Source organism: Pleurodeles waltl, chromosome 7, assembly GCF_031143425.1.
Source record: "Pleurodeles waltl isolate 20211129_DDA chromosome 7, aPleWal1.hap1.20221129, whole genome shotgun sequence".
NCBI lineage: Eukaryota > Metazoa > Chordata > Amphibia > Caudata > Salamandridae > Pleurodeles > Pleurodeles waltl.
The window spans coordinates 974,989,318-975,004,253 of NC_090446.1; the positions used below are offsets into that span (position 1 = coordinate 974,989,318).

At 42.8% G+C, this 14,936-nt stretch overlaps 1 protein-coding gene across 2 annotated transcripts in view; it reads right to left on the bottom strand.

Moving 5' to 3' along the window:
* The window catches only part of LOC138245814 (alpha-N-acetylgalactosaminide alpha-2,6-sialyltransferase 1-like), a 211,458-nt gene that overhangs the window by 104,174 nt on the left and 92,348 nt on the right, over positions 1–14,936 (bottom strand). For both annotated transcript variants that reach the window (XM_069199750.1, XM_069199749.1), the window contains exons 3-4: positions 11,152–11,317; positions 6,012–6,189 (exon numbers count right to left, since the gene is read on the bottom strand). In XM_069199750.1, coding sequence (XP_069055851.1) covers positions 6,012–6,189; positions 11,152–11,317 — 344 coding nt within the window. The remainder of the gene's footprint in view (positions 1–6,011; positions 6,190–11,151; positions 11,318–14,936) is intronic.

Genomic DNA, 14,936 nt, shown 5'->3' on the forward strand with positions numbered 1-14,936 from the left:
GAGTTGTGCCATGCCCTGACTTCACTTCAAAGCACCTTGCCTGCAACACACACAAAGGAACCTAACAACAGGCCAGTCATTGCCTCCATGCAACTGACCAGCACCAACTAGACCCAGCCTGAGCCCTCTTGCGTGCCTCTGATGGAGTGAGTTGTGATCTGTAAGGTTGTCACCAGGTCCTGGTCCATTGGCTGGCATCTGAGGGCATTCCTACTAAAGAAAAGGGGATGATACAGACGTTTCAGGCTTCTCGTGACTTTAAAGTAACCTCTTTATGCCAAGAATTCACTGCCTGCAACGACCACCAACAGAAAGCTACACTGGAAACTGCTCTTCGTGCCGACAATGACAGTCTGCGTTAACTGCAAATAAGAATCTCAAGAAATGACCTCCTCCTCACGCTACAATAGTGACCATCCAAAACACCTGACCTGCTCCTCACACTGACAACAACCTCCTAGTGGCCCCAGCCATGTGAACGGCAGCTCACTGAGCAGACAGGGGAAGGGAACTCTTCAGTGGGGTGGTCCTGGCTCCTGTATCTGACCCACGATCCATTGCGGTCATCCTGAAGTTGTGACTTTCCCCTGTACAGCACATGCAGATAACTGACAGTGGCTCTTTGTACTTTTTGGTGCTATTTCTCACCTAAAACATTAAAAACTTATGTCTCCAGTTTTGCTGATTGGATTTTTGTTGTTTGGGTGCCATTGTATTTATTTAAATTAACTCTAGGTTTTCTAAATTGGTGTGGGATTTTTTTGTGCTGTGTTTTCACTTTATTTCTGTTTGAGTGCTGAATACATACTTTACACATTGCCTCTAATATAGGACTGACTGATTTTGTGCAAAGCTACCAGAGGGTGAAGCACAGGTTTCTTAAGTGACTTTTCTGGTCAACCTTGACAAGAATTGTGTTCATTATTTGAGTGGGAGTTGCACTCCTCTCAACTAATAACCCAATTACTTACACGTTTCCTATGTGGTTCCTCTGGCTTTACATGATTTATGTACAGCGTTCTCGTTTTTAAAGACTCACACATAGCCTGATCCATCAATCAGCCCATGTGAGGTAAAAAGTACCAAAACTAGTCTCAAGGAGTCACGGAGCAGCAGCTGGAGCAAAACATACACTGAGCTCAAAGACCCCTCCTTGTCATCTCTCTTTTAACATCTTACTCTCCCATTAGTGCATTATAGAAATCTGTACATGGGATGTGTACAGGACAAGCAGTCAGCCCTAACATCCCATCTGCATTTCAGAGCTCTCACCAGCTCTCAAGAGAAAAAAGTCTCCAGTGCCCACAGGAACATAATACTGATATTGTTTTTATTTTGTGGCCTGTGATTTCTGTGTCTGTGATTTGGTAGTTATTAGTCTAGTGATCATCTCAAATACAGAGGTGGGAGCAGGAAGCCCACACAGCTTTCCTTGGTAGATTTTTCTCTCAGGAGATTCGCTCTTTGAGGTATCCTGGCAGGTGCAATGTGGACTCCTTGAAGTAGGTCTGTTTTGGGCCACAGTTTGCACATGCACCACAAATGACAGTGGAAGAACCGTGTAGTCCGCTCACCCATTCTCTAAGGCAACAGTCAGGCTAATGGGGACGGGGAAAGCTGCAGACCAATTGTGCTGTAACCAAAAAAATCACCTGTCCGCTGCATGGAGCTGAGGATTAAAGAACCAACAGTGGGGAGATTTATTTGTTCACTTGTCCAGCAGTACTAAGTGGCACACATCTGTGTCATTATCAAAATGTGTAATTCTAATATGTGATACATGGCACTTGACAAGGTGGGATCAACATGCAGCGCATCACCTTTTGTGATCTATGCTAATGCTATTTGTGGACAGTACTTGTTTTGGATTGTGTGATGGAGGTGCTCATAAGGATACTCTTTGGCTGTTGGGAATGACTGTCGGTGACTTTGGAGAGCCTGGAGCCTTGAGCGTACTAAGATTCTGTGAGAACTCATAAGAGAATGCCTCATAAGCTACTGTTGCTTCACGACACCATTTGTACAATGTACCACATTGTACAATTGTGAGTCTCTATCACAAACCGCTGTGGTAGGACCTGCCCAAATTTGTACACAAGATCCCCCGACTCTTAATGCGCTCCTCACCACATGCATGGTGACAAACCAGATCTCCCAATGCAGACACATCTGAGCCTCTCTAGTAACAAATTTGTGATACCTACAGTGTGCACACAACATCAGTGTATGTGGTTTGGTCATGCAACCAATGCTGGTGCACTTTGACGTCTCCAGCATTAAGGGTTTACACCCTGCCTTTGTTATGATTGATAGCAGTGTGTGTGTCTGCTTATTGCTTGTACATGCACATTATGGCTGCATGGCCTGATTTTGATTGTGTATTTTTGCCAAACTCTGTAGGTGTTTGGGCACAGCATGAAAAGTACAGTATTAGAAAGTGGGTCTCTGGTTGGCAGAGGAATGCACCCTGTCCTTGAAGGCACCACAATCCTAGTCAGGGTAAGACAGTTACACACCATAAATTAACCTGTGCTCACCCTCTGGTAGCTTGGCACGGACCAGGCAGGCTTAACCTAGGAGGCAATGTGTAAATTATTTGAGCAATACTTAAAACAGTAAAACGGTGGAAACACCACACAAAACAATACCACACATGGTTAGACAAATAGAGCCTAATTTAATGAACAAAAGAAGACCAAAACAACAAAATTCTAATAAGCAGAAGTCGAGACATTAATTTTTAAAGATTACAATGCAATATAGAGCTTCCCACTGGATGTAGGTGATGTGTCGGTTCCGAGCTGTGCAATCCGAGCTGCATCATCGGCAGTTCCTTAGCGATGTAGGCAATGCATTGTCTTTGAGCCGTGCAGCCTGCGATGAGATGTCTTTGTCCCCAGCACTAATGTGTAGGCATTGAGGGGAGATGCTTAGTGGATTCTGCAGTTGCAGCACTTACTACCCACTTCCAATGGTCCTGGACTGGGTTGGCACCACTTGGCAGGGTAGGACTTGCAGCAAGCAAAGTCCAGGTGCTGCTGCAGGATTAATTGAAGTCTTTAATGTCCCTGAGACTTCAGAACAGAAGTCAAGCCTGCAAGCCCTTGGAGTAACTTTGGTTCTGGGGATGTAGAGATGCAGTTTCATCCTTCTCACTTCCAGGCAACAAGGGCAGCAGACAGCAGGGCAGGCCAGCAGGTCAGGAGTCCAGCAAAGTCAGGCAGAGTGACAGTCCTTTCAGCAGCACAGCAGTCCTTGTTCCTGGCAGAATGTCCTCAGGTCCAGAAGTGTACATTTGGTGGGATCGAAAGTCCAATTCTTATACCCAGTGGTGCCTTTGAAGTGGGGGAGACTTCAAAGAGAGCTCTTTGAAGTGCACAGAGTCCTTAACCTTCCTGGATGTTGATGGTCCATCAGTCACACCTGAACTCCCTTTCTGTGTGACTGTCTGGAAGGAATGCACAAGAGCCCAGTTGTCACCCATCCAGGACTGTAATCAGAGACAGACAGAAGACACTAGATGATTTAAGGTAAGGACATGCCAATTTTCTAAAAGTGGCATTTTCAGAAAACCAGTTTAAAATCTGACTTTACCACTAGTTGTGATTTTAAATTGTGATTCCTGAGACATCAAACTTGGGGGGGGGGGTGGATCAGCGGGTCATATCTCTTCCCAATTGGAAATTACATTTATAAAATGTAGTAGGGCAATTCCAATGTTAACCTATGGGAGAGATAGGCCTTGCAGTAGTGAAAACAAAAGTAAGAGTTTTTCACTACCTGGACAAAGCATATGTTCAACTTTTTAAATACACTGCGCCCTGTCCTTGGGGCAGTCCAGGGTCTACCTTAGGGGAGACTTATGTGTATAAAAAGGAAGGTTGGGCCTGGCATGATTTTTAACTTCCCAGGTCAACATGGGTGTTTAAAACTGCACACACAGGCTATGTAATGGCAGGCCTAAGTTATGTTTAAAGGGCTACTGAAGTGGGTTGTACAAAAAGTGCTGCAGGCCCACCAGTAGCATTTAATTTACAGACCCTGGGCACAAGTAGTGCACTTTACCAGGGACTTCTAGTTAAATTAAATATGCCAATTGCGGATAAGCCAGGATTACTGGAGGGAGCACCTGCACTTTAACACTGGTTAGCAGTGGTAAAAGTGCGCAGAGTCCTACAGCCAGCAAAAAGGAGGTCAATCACATAGGTCACAGGGCAAAATTTTAGTGGGAACCTCACCAAGGATACCAGGTCTAACATACAGCGTTTGTCTTTCATGTTAGTCCTCTGGATCTTGTATGGTGTTATTCCAGACTTGTCAAAAAACGTATTCCAGTGACTATCAGCAATACCTCATTCTGCATCCAGTTTGTCAGTAAAGAACATTTACTGTTTAAGTGATTATGGGTTCTTGCTGGTTAGGGTGTACCATGCCTCTCACATGTTTACAAATCAAATGCAAGCCATTCATTGCATAGACGCAATACAAATAATAATTGGCGCTCCAAGCAATTGATGGGAGATGATGTCTGCAATTAGGACAAAGCAATAATATTTCATTGTTTGAGACGTCTTCTAAAAGACATTCTTATACATTTGCCTGTCACTTAACTAGAAGTAGATAAAGGCAACTGTATATATTTATGATCTATGTTAAAGTTTTTAAAATACTGTGAACACATTATGGTGGTCATTCCGACCTAGGCGGGCGGCGGTTGCCGCCCGCCCATCGGAAGCCGCCTGAATACCGCCCCGCGGTCAATAGACCGCGAGGGGTATTCTGACTTTCCCGCTGGGCCGGCGGGCGATCTGATTCAGATCGCCCGCCGGCCCAGCGGGAAAGCGCCTTCCACAAGGAAGCCGGCTCGGAATCGAGCCGGCGGAGTGGAAGGCGTGCGACGGGTGCAGCAGCACCCGTCGCGCTTTTCAGTGTCTGCATCGCAGACACTGAAAAGCCTAGTTGGGCCCTGTTAGGGGGCCCCTGCCGTGCCCATGCCATGGGCATGGGCACGGCAGGGGCCCCCAGGGGCCCCGCGACCCCCCCTACCGCCATCCTGTTCATGGCGGCTTTCCCGCCATGAACAGGATGGCGGTAGGGGGGGTCAGAATCCCCTCGGCGGTGCAGCGAGCTGCGCCGCCTTGGAGGATTCTAAGGGGCAGTGGAAAACCGGCGGGAGACCGCCGGTTTTCCCGTTCTGACCGCGGCCAAAGCGCCGCGGTCAGAATGACCAAGGGAGCACCGCCGGCCTGTCGGCGGTGCTCCCGCCCCCGTTGGCCCTGGCGGTAGAGAACCGCCAGGGTCAGAATGAGGGCCTATGTGCTATATGTGAGAGCGCAACTAAGGATTATTACATTTCAGTGTTAAGAATGCTTGTGGTTACTCATAACTTTGGTAAACTATTGCTTGAAGTAGTAATGAACCAGCTGACATTGCATCTGTGCTTTAAATCAAAATATAGAAGTGTAGGTGCTCACTATTTATACTACCTGCTTCTGAGATGTGCCTGTACTCCCCCATTAAATGTATTGCAGTAGCGCTGAGAAGTGCAGAAACAATTCCCTTTCAAATGAAAGAAGCGCAGGTACTCCGTATCAGACAGTACCTGCCCATTTAAAGCACTGCATTCCACACTAATAGAAAGAAGGTTCAAATAGCGATCACTGGTGACAGGTGGTTCTCCGCAGCTCATACACTCACCAGAGCAAAGGCTGCAGACCAGGCATTGCTTTAAGCAAGAGTTATATCCTGAGACAAAGCTGTCACGCATCTTCGCGCCCATCATCAACAGAGGCTCCATGGCTCCATCCTTCCACCGGGGTCCCATTCACTTAAGAACCGCCCTCCCTCAGTTATCATTCTTTTGCTGCACGATCTGATATTGTCTCCTGGGCATGTTGCATAGAGCTCTAACTGGGCCTGTGCTCTATAAACACCAATAGGCAGATACATACATGCATGAAGGGATTGGGGGAGACAGCGATATAAAAGGTTAGAGACAGCATCACAGTCACCTGAACACATAGTCATGTTCGTCTATTTCTTTCCCCTTCTCCGATCCGTTCAGAATACCACCGTTGCCTACTACTGCACACCGGATACAGGGCGAGCCGGCTTTGGGTTTCCTGTTCCAATCACTGAACAAGTAGCCATTGGCCGAGGTATTCAGCAGAGATAGCGTTTGCTTCAAATCTAAAAAAAAACAAGAAGACACTAGGAGTGAGTTTACAGAAATGAACCGATGGCGTTTATGTTATCCTTACTTTCTCCTGCTCCAATATGAATATAATGGTCCATGTTTTCCTATCACCTGAATCGGATCACTTCAGGGGTACATTTGAGGGAATCCGTGTGTCCCTAATAAAGAAGAGTCAAGCGCTGCAAACTGCAGAGTTCTCCCTGTTCATACTGGAGAAAAGTGGAGACAGGAGACTAGTGGTTCCTAGTACAAAATGATGTGATTGCCAGAAGATCGAACTGGTTCATCCAGCCTTTACAGTCAAAATCAGACACACTCAATGAATGCCCTACATGTTCTAACCCACCAGGAGCTCTGTTTCCCCACCATCTGACTGGAGTAGAAGACTATCTTTGTGAGAACCAGTGCGTAATGAGGGCCGGGCCCAGTGTGTGTGCAGAAAGGATAAGGATGCTGTACTGTGAGAGGGTGATACTCTATTTGTATGTATTTCCCCACTGCTACAATGAACAACTTATCAGGGTCCTGCACCTTTGTGCAGTGGCATTGAATCACACATCACTTGTTGCATCCTGATCCATACAGCATCATCAGTGAGTTTAAGGACTATAACCTCTATCACACAGTAAGCAGATGACTATGACCGTTGGTAAGCAATCTTAGCCGGTTCTGAGGAGGGTCACACTGAGACCAAAAATAGACCCGGGCACTCTAAAAATGTAGCCATTTTCATGGATCACGATCTTTCGTAGACCACTGCTAGGTTTGCACTGGTTGTAAGCATAACTTATGACAGAGTGACTCGACTCTAAAGGCAACCTGGGCATAATATTGTATAAAGTATCACAATTGTCCCAAACAAGTAGAGTGCAAACTGTACGTTCACTAATTTGTAATTGCGTGGGGTTTCAAATACAGCGGACATGCAGTTTGTACCTTATTATGTTTCAACATCTGCGAATGAGGATTAACAAGGCTAGTACTGCATTTTATTGCCTATTCTAACATATGCAAACGGTGCACGTTCTAGTAGTTCCTGCAATTTGCACCAGGTTTTTCCTGCAGTAAATTAACAGAAGCAAACACCAGCTGTTTGGAACCAGGCTGTAAACTTGTTTGTACCCAAAATAGGATTACTGAGCCCATCATATTTAGGGTCTTTGTATTTATCAGTAAAGCAACTAATTATTAAAAAGCACAGCGATACATTTTGCTCCGCCTGATTAAAACTGGTTAGACTTTCCAGCACCTGGATGTACTGGGTGTGAATGAGCCTGGCCCGATTTTTCTGTCCATTTAAATCACATGAGACTTTGGTTGAATCAGCAACGAAACGTAATTCTATTTTTTTACTAACAGGAAGAAACATAAACTTTTTTTGCGCCGCATTTGCGCTATTTTTTGACGCAAAAGCGGCGCAAACTTAAAAAATGCAGGCCCGTATTTATACTTTTTTTGCGCCGCATTTGCGTCGTTTTTTGAGCAAAAACGGCGCAAACTTGCAAAATGCCGTTGTATTTTGTAGGTTTGCGCCGTTTTGCGTCAAAAAGCGGCGCAAATGCGGCGCTAAAAAAAGTATAAATACGGGCCGTAATTGTATTTTGTAAGTGTGCGCCGTTTTTGCGTCAAAAAGTGGCGCAAATGCGGCGCTAAAAAAGTATAAATATGGGCCAAAGTGCTTAAAACTCAAGAAAAACCTGTCCATCGTCGGTATTACCCCCCACCTTACGCTCCCACATCACGTACTGGCCCCAATACACTTACCACCTTCTCAGTGCAGGTGATGAATCTAAGCTGTAAAACTACATGGAATAGAGGATCTCTTGTTGGTTAAATGACCGAAAAATCTGCCCGTCAATGTAAATCCCCATTCAATGGGATTTAACGCATCCTCTACATGGTACCGGGGGATTTGTACTAGCCAAAAGGGTAAAAATGCATGCGATTGTAACACAGGCCAAGTGAGAATCAGGCTTGTAAAAGGTAGCAACCAGATCCAAATCAGGCTTTTTTCCAGCAAAGTAAATATTATGTGTAGACGTTTTCTTAGTGTTAGGATACAGTCAAAATAAATAGTTGTAAAATTAACAATTTCACACTGGCAGTGCGAAAAACTTTCAAAACTTTCAAAGTTGCATAGTTTTAGACAGACCTTTCAAATGTTGCAAAAACTTCACACACCCCTATCATGAGGACGAAGGTTCTTCTAGGAAAAATAAATCTGTATCAACGTGAGGAGTAAAATTTACACATATTGCAACAAGTATCAACCACCTCTTAGAGCATGGGTACTTGCAAACTTTTTTCCACGGGCAAAAAGTATTGTGTGTAGGGTGACAGAGGGCCTCATGCCATTGCTACTATGTGACAGAGATGGATGAGCCACTGAAGGCTCGAACCAAGGATCTCTTGGAACCTCAAGCTCAAAATGAGCCAACCTGTCATGTAGCTTCTGTCTGCATCCACACTCAAGCTCATCCGCCAAGAATTAATAGCAAAGCATTACCTTTTTTTCTAAAATGAAAGCGGAAAGGAGATACCGAATTAGTGACTGAATTGCAGTGTGAAACCAGAAGACCTGGGACCAATTCCAGTTTCCCTACTTTAGTAAATTGTGTGATTCCAGGCAATTGTTTTCACTTTGCCTCCTTTTATTTCATTATCACATATAACAGCATCTTCAAATACATGAGTTCAGAATGTGCGTTGTGCATGGTCTTTTTTGTTTGAATTAATCAACTATAATTTCCAGATATAATAAAAACTAAGGCCTCCCAGGGGGTGCACAGGACAACTGACTTGCCTCTTAGTTCCCTACTGGCATTTGTTGCCATTTTGGGGGTGGGGGAGGGGAGACACAAATGTTTCTAAGTTCATGTTTGAAAACTATCACTTTAAAAAAATACTTCTCAGTGCACTGATATAATCTAATGTGCTAAGGTGAAAACTTTCTGCATTTTAATGAAATATACGTTTTTGAATTTTGATGAGACTGTCATGTTTGTTGCAAGATGTCTTTAAAAATTAAGGTGTTCCTAATGTAAAATGGTGTGGGACATCTTATTTGCTTCTTTTCTTTTATTTATTTTACTTCAGTTAACCCGTAAATAAATGCTTGCCTGTTTTTTCAAAATCTTTCTGAATGTTAGTCAATCAATCTTCTTTAAGGTTTTAAATCTATAAAAGATACATAACTACAAAAAGAAGGCACAAAGTAAAAAAAACATAAAATTACATTATAAACCAAAGTAGTGAATGTACCCCCGGCCGGTACTTTATCACTACCTTAGAGAAATGTGACATGCTGAAATTTAACTTCACAAATATATGTCAATTTTCCTTTCCTATTCTCCGCCTTTTTGCTACAGTGAAAACAAGATCGTAAATCAGCAAAACTCAACTGCAAGACAGGTGAACTATCCTTCCATCTTCATTCTTGTCTACTCTCTTGTGCCTGAAGTGTCACTAAAAGGTTGTTCACTGCAGTTCATTTTCTTGTATTATACACATGCAAAAGTAGATCACATTCTGGTGCTAAAAATAAAAGAGACTAGGTGAACTGCCCAGAATCAGACAATTTAGTTAACTTGGAGAGCAGATGATGCAGGTGCGGATATTAAACGCTGGGTTAATTGTCCTTCTCTCCGAGTCAATCTGCACATATGTCCTTAGATGGTGAAGTCAAAAAGAGGAAAAAACTATCAGGTGTGGATGTGGCAGTGTAAACATGGCCAGCACTGTAGACGTAGAGGCTCATTGCTGTTTGGTGGTCGGTCCAGAGGGTTGACTGAAAGTCTTGTAGTGCACAGTCTCCCCTATCTGAGATCCCCGCCTGGATGATAGCTATCGCTATGATGAAAGTACATCCTCGGATACATTTTCATGAATGATGAATGCTGAGCTGTTCGCCATATTTTGGTCAGCCCGCTTAGCACTCTCTTTTGTTCTTTAGAACACCCCTTCCCCCAAAGAAAAAATGTATGTCCTTGACACACAACAAGTTTTATTTTTCCAGACTGCTATGCCACGCACGGGTATCCCAGGAAAGAAAGTTTAGTTGTGGTAGCCCCCCCCCTAAAAAGGGCAAGGCCACTGCCTATTACCTGCCAGCTCTGTGGTGGACGGTACACCAAGCCATGGAGTTTTGCGGACATAACCTTCACTCTTTGTTTAACTGTAGAGCATTCAGATGTCTCTTTTACTCTGACTACAATGTCTATCTTTGTACAAGTGTTTCTTCTTCTTTTTTTTTACATATGTCCTACTTGCGTTTTCCCCTAAATGCCTCTCTTGGGCCTGCTAATGTCCTTGATGGGGCATCTAAAGCATGACTCTAGTGGGCAATCACAAATGTTGAGATATTTAAAGAAAGCCTGGTGTTCTTCTTTGTAACTCTATTAAACCTATTAAAGACAGCCTCATGAAATCTAGCTGACCGAACAACATTATTGGACCAATGTCAAAATGCCAAAATACCTTTCCCAGGAAAGTAGGAATGGTATATGTCTATTTGAAAAACATGAGTCTTAGCAGGAGAAGTGCAGCGCTGAGGCAGAGAGCGAAAAGGGTAAAAGAGGGTTACAGAAACAAAGGTGGGGGAGAGTGGGAGATAGCAAGAGGGTGTCAAGGGGCCAACACACTCTTAAAATAAACATGGGTTTATGAAGAACGCTCTTCTCTCTTTGAAAGGGAAAAAAGGAAAGTAAAATGAAAAAGCAAATGTTTCTTCAAAAATGTTTTTTTCTCAGATTATTTTTGAAAACCTGGAGAAAGCCAATCGTAATGAAATGGTCTGACAATATAAATTCGACTGAATCATTTTTTTCATTTCTTTTGTCTAAAACACTCCCACTGCACTCTCGTGCACAGAGGCACAGGCCGTTTCGAAGTCTCAGGTTTGCTTATGAAGAATAGGGTAATCTTGTCATCCAAGGAGAGTGAAAGAGGTTACTCACAGTCCCAACTGATTACATCCCATCCAAAGCAGCCGTTGTATCTGCGGAGTCTCGCGTACTCCTCTGGTGTGGCGTGTGGTGCCCACTGTAGGAGAGGAAGCCTCTCCATAAAGGTATGTCGAAAATCTGAACCAATCATTTTTTTCTTCATGCTGCTGGGACAGTCCTGAAGAGGAATCAAAATGTGAAAGAAAGTCAGGGGGTTAAGTTATAATTGCAATGCAAGAATCTGGCCTGTTCCACAAATTATTACACAATACATATAATAATAATAATATTAACAATAATAATAATAACAATAATAATACCAGCAATATAGAAAGTTCTCCTCTGGAATTGAATCTCCCTTAAAGAGGAGTTCACTATCATATGATATTGGGCCTGATTTAGGTATTGGCGGATGGGTTACTTTGTCAAAACAGTTACGGATATCCCATCTGCCGAAATCTAAATCCCATTAAATCATAAGGGATTTAGATTTGGGCGGACAGGATATCCATCACCGTTGTGACGGAGTAACCCATCCGCCAATATCTAAATCATGCCCAATATGTTGTACAAATTGCTTCTTCACATTGGTTTTGCTAGACTTGTTTTTTTAAAATAAAATGTACTCATTTTATTCACTTGCAGAAAAAATATACTAATATGTGTTTTTGAGAGAGGCAGAGTCGGCGGCCAAAATGCATTACACTTTGTAGCAATGCAGAATACTGAACCTGAGACTGGATCCCAATTTGTGTCGGGCATGTTTTTTTTCTGACAAACAAGCGTTGGTCGAGAGAGTGTGTGTGCGTGTGTGACCTTAAAGAGTGGCAGTAGCCACTCCGTAATTATAGTTAGGGTGGGAGATAGGGAGTTCATGGATTTTTTTCCCCTGAATACCTTTCCACCAATTTGACAATCTCTACTGAACTTTGCAGATCTGTTGCATCCATTAAATTGTCAGAGGATTGAAAGTCTTGCAGTATTTGGTCAAGGGGTGCAAAGAAAAAAGGGGGTTCCCAAAACACACTTTAAATCCAATGCATTTTACATAGACTTTTGTAGTTCACATTGCGGCGAAATGGGTGAATGGACTGTACTGAAATTTTGCAACAATGTACATTAGACAATGTGGATGATCATTTAGCTATCTCAAGTGATGTTATTAAGTGGATATGAAATGATAAGGACCCACAACTTAGCAATATCTTGTAACACAACACTACTAAAAGTAGCAAGGAAGTCCAAAAATTAAACAAGATTACTAAAGACATATGTAAAGTTTAAGATTTACTACATGAGCAAGTAAAATACCCATTTATGGTCACATGCCAATGGAGACTTGTTACCAAATACATAACAAATAGAATGCATCTTAATCTACATATGTTTTCTTTGCATGCTCTCTGGCACACAAAATAAAACTGTGTCCAAGAAGCAAAACAAAAACCATCTTCCGTATGCACTCCTGTGCAACAAAAGGTAAAAGTGACCCAGCAGTGAGCTACACAAACTACTATATGGAGGAAATAATAATTGGCAATTAGGAACAAAAATTAATAAACTTAATTTTTATAGCAACAATGATTGGCTTACACTCACTTTGGGCTTCATATGTAGCAAAATCCTCCTAAATGTAGCAAGGAAGCCTAACAAATAAACTAGAGTGCAGATGTAAAGTTTCTGAATTTATACATGAACAACTAAAAAACACATTTAATGTCACATGAAGATGTAAACTAATAAACAAATGCATGACAAATACAATGGAAAAAAGAAGGAAATCACATTAAATCTGATTCACACTCTGTAGTTATAGGTAGTATTCCCAAAGATAGGAATTCCTCAGATATTAGCTCCCTAATAACTTTTCACCCGTTGGATGAATCACCACAAAACTTACCAGACCTATAGCATTTTCTACATTTTGTGATGATGTAAATTTTTGAGGTGAATCGTTAATGGGAAGTAAACTTAAAAGGGGGTCCAAAAATGCATTTTCCCACCAATGCTTTTTCCGTAGACTATTGTATTTGACGTTGCGCAAAAATGGCTAAATGGATTTACATGAAATTTGGCCGGATTATACATTATGGTGCAGAGATCATGCATTGCGGGTTCTGCAGTTAAGTAGGGTAAGTATTTTTTAAGCTATAAGGCATTTAAACCTAGTAACATCTATCACTGCAGTACTTTCACAGAATTTCATAAAAGTTTGTGAAACTACCAGAGTTTATGGCCATAAACGTAAAAAAATATATAATAAATAAATAAATTTCCCTATCTATTTACCTGTCTCTAAGGCCCTTACACTGAACACAGCCAAAGTGTAGCAAAAACAATATGGCTGTCTTTTCATTCTCTACAGACAGCCATAGCCCAGTTGTATACTGGCTTGTCATCTCTATGTACCATGGTATACTATTAAGTTATCACAGTATACCATGGCACAAAATATAACTAAGGTCTAGCTGTATGATTGGATTGTGGTACCCTTGCATCATGGATGGTGTCGCAGGGTTAATGGAATACTTAAGTCATATTTACAAAGCAACGCAAGGCCACCATGCATAGCCCTGCAGTGAGTGGTAAATCTGGCGAACCACAAGGCAGCACAATTCACTGTTTTGCATTACTCTACACACCATAATCTACATTGATGCTTAATTTCACATCCATAAGCCATGCCACTGTGGCTACTCCACTATATGCTATTCCACTCTACATCACTCCACTCTGTGCCTCTCCACTGTATGATACTCCTCTCTATGCCACTCCACTCTAAGCTCTTACACTGTACATAACACAACTATACACCACTCCACTCCACAGTCTTACACTGTACGTACCTCCACTCTGTGTTACTCAAGTCTACCTCACGACACTGTAGACCAACCCACTGGCCACTACTCCACTATACTCCGCTCTACGCTATTCTATTGTAGTCCACTCCATTCCACTGTACGCAGCTCCACTCTACAACACTCTGCTGTACACTATCCAAATTTGCACTCCTGTATGCTTGCACACTCTATTGTACAGCACTCTACTGCACTCTACAAGTTTCCAACACTGTAAGACACAGCACTCTAATATACTGTATGAGACAGCACTCCTATTTATATCAGCTTCCTCGACTCACTGCTATGCCATTTCAATGCATGCCACCCCTCTCTGTGCTAATCCACTGTACCCTACTCTACTCTATGCCACGCCACTGTACACTGCTCCGGTCTACACTATTCCACTCTATGCCACTCCACCCTTTTACACTCCACTGTACAGTTTTCCAATGCATGTTACTCCACTTTACGGTAATCCACCCTATGCCACTGCAGTGAATGCCACTCCACTATATGCTGCTTCATTGAATGACATTATCCGCCACTCTTTATAACTCCATGCTATAAAAGTTTACCACGCTTCATGGCACTCTGCAAAGTTCTACTCTACTCTATTCCCATACACTCCACTGTGCAACTCTATACTTTACTCTGTGCACTCCACTCTATGACACTTTACTCCATTCTACAGAACCCATTGTACTCCCCTCACTATACTCCACTCGACTACACTTTATCACACTCTAGACCAATGTAACATACCGCTCTCTACGCCACTCCATGGTCTGCAACAACTCCACTCTACAACACAGTACTACACACTGTGCCGCTCTATGACACTCTGTGCCCATCCACTCTAGGCCACTGTACTACACTGTATGACTCACAATGACACGCAACTCAACTTCTCTCTACGATATGCCACTCAACTATATGACTGATACTCCACTCTATGAC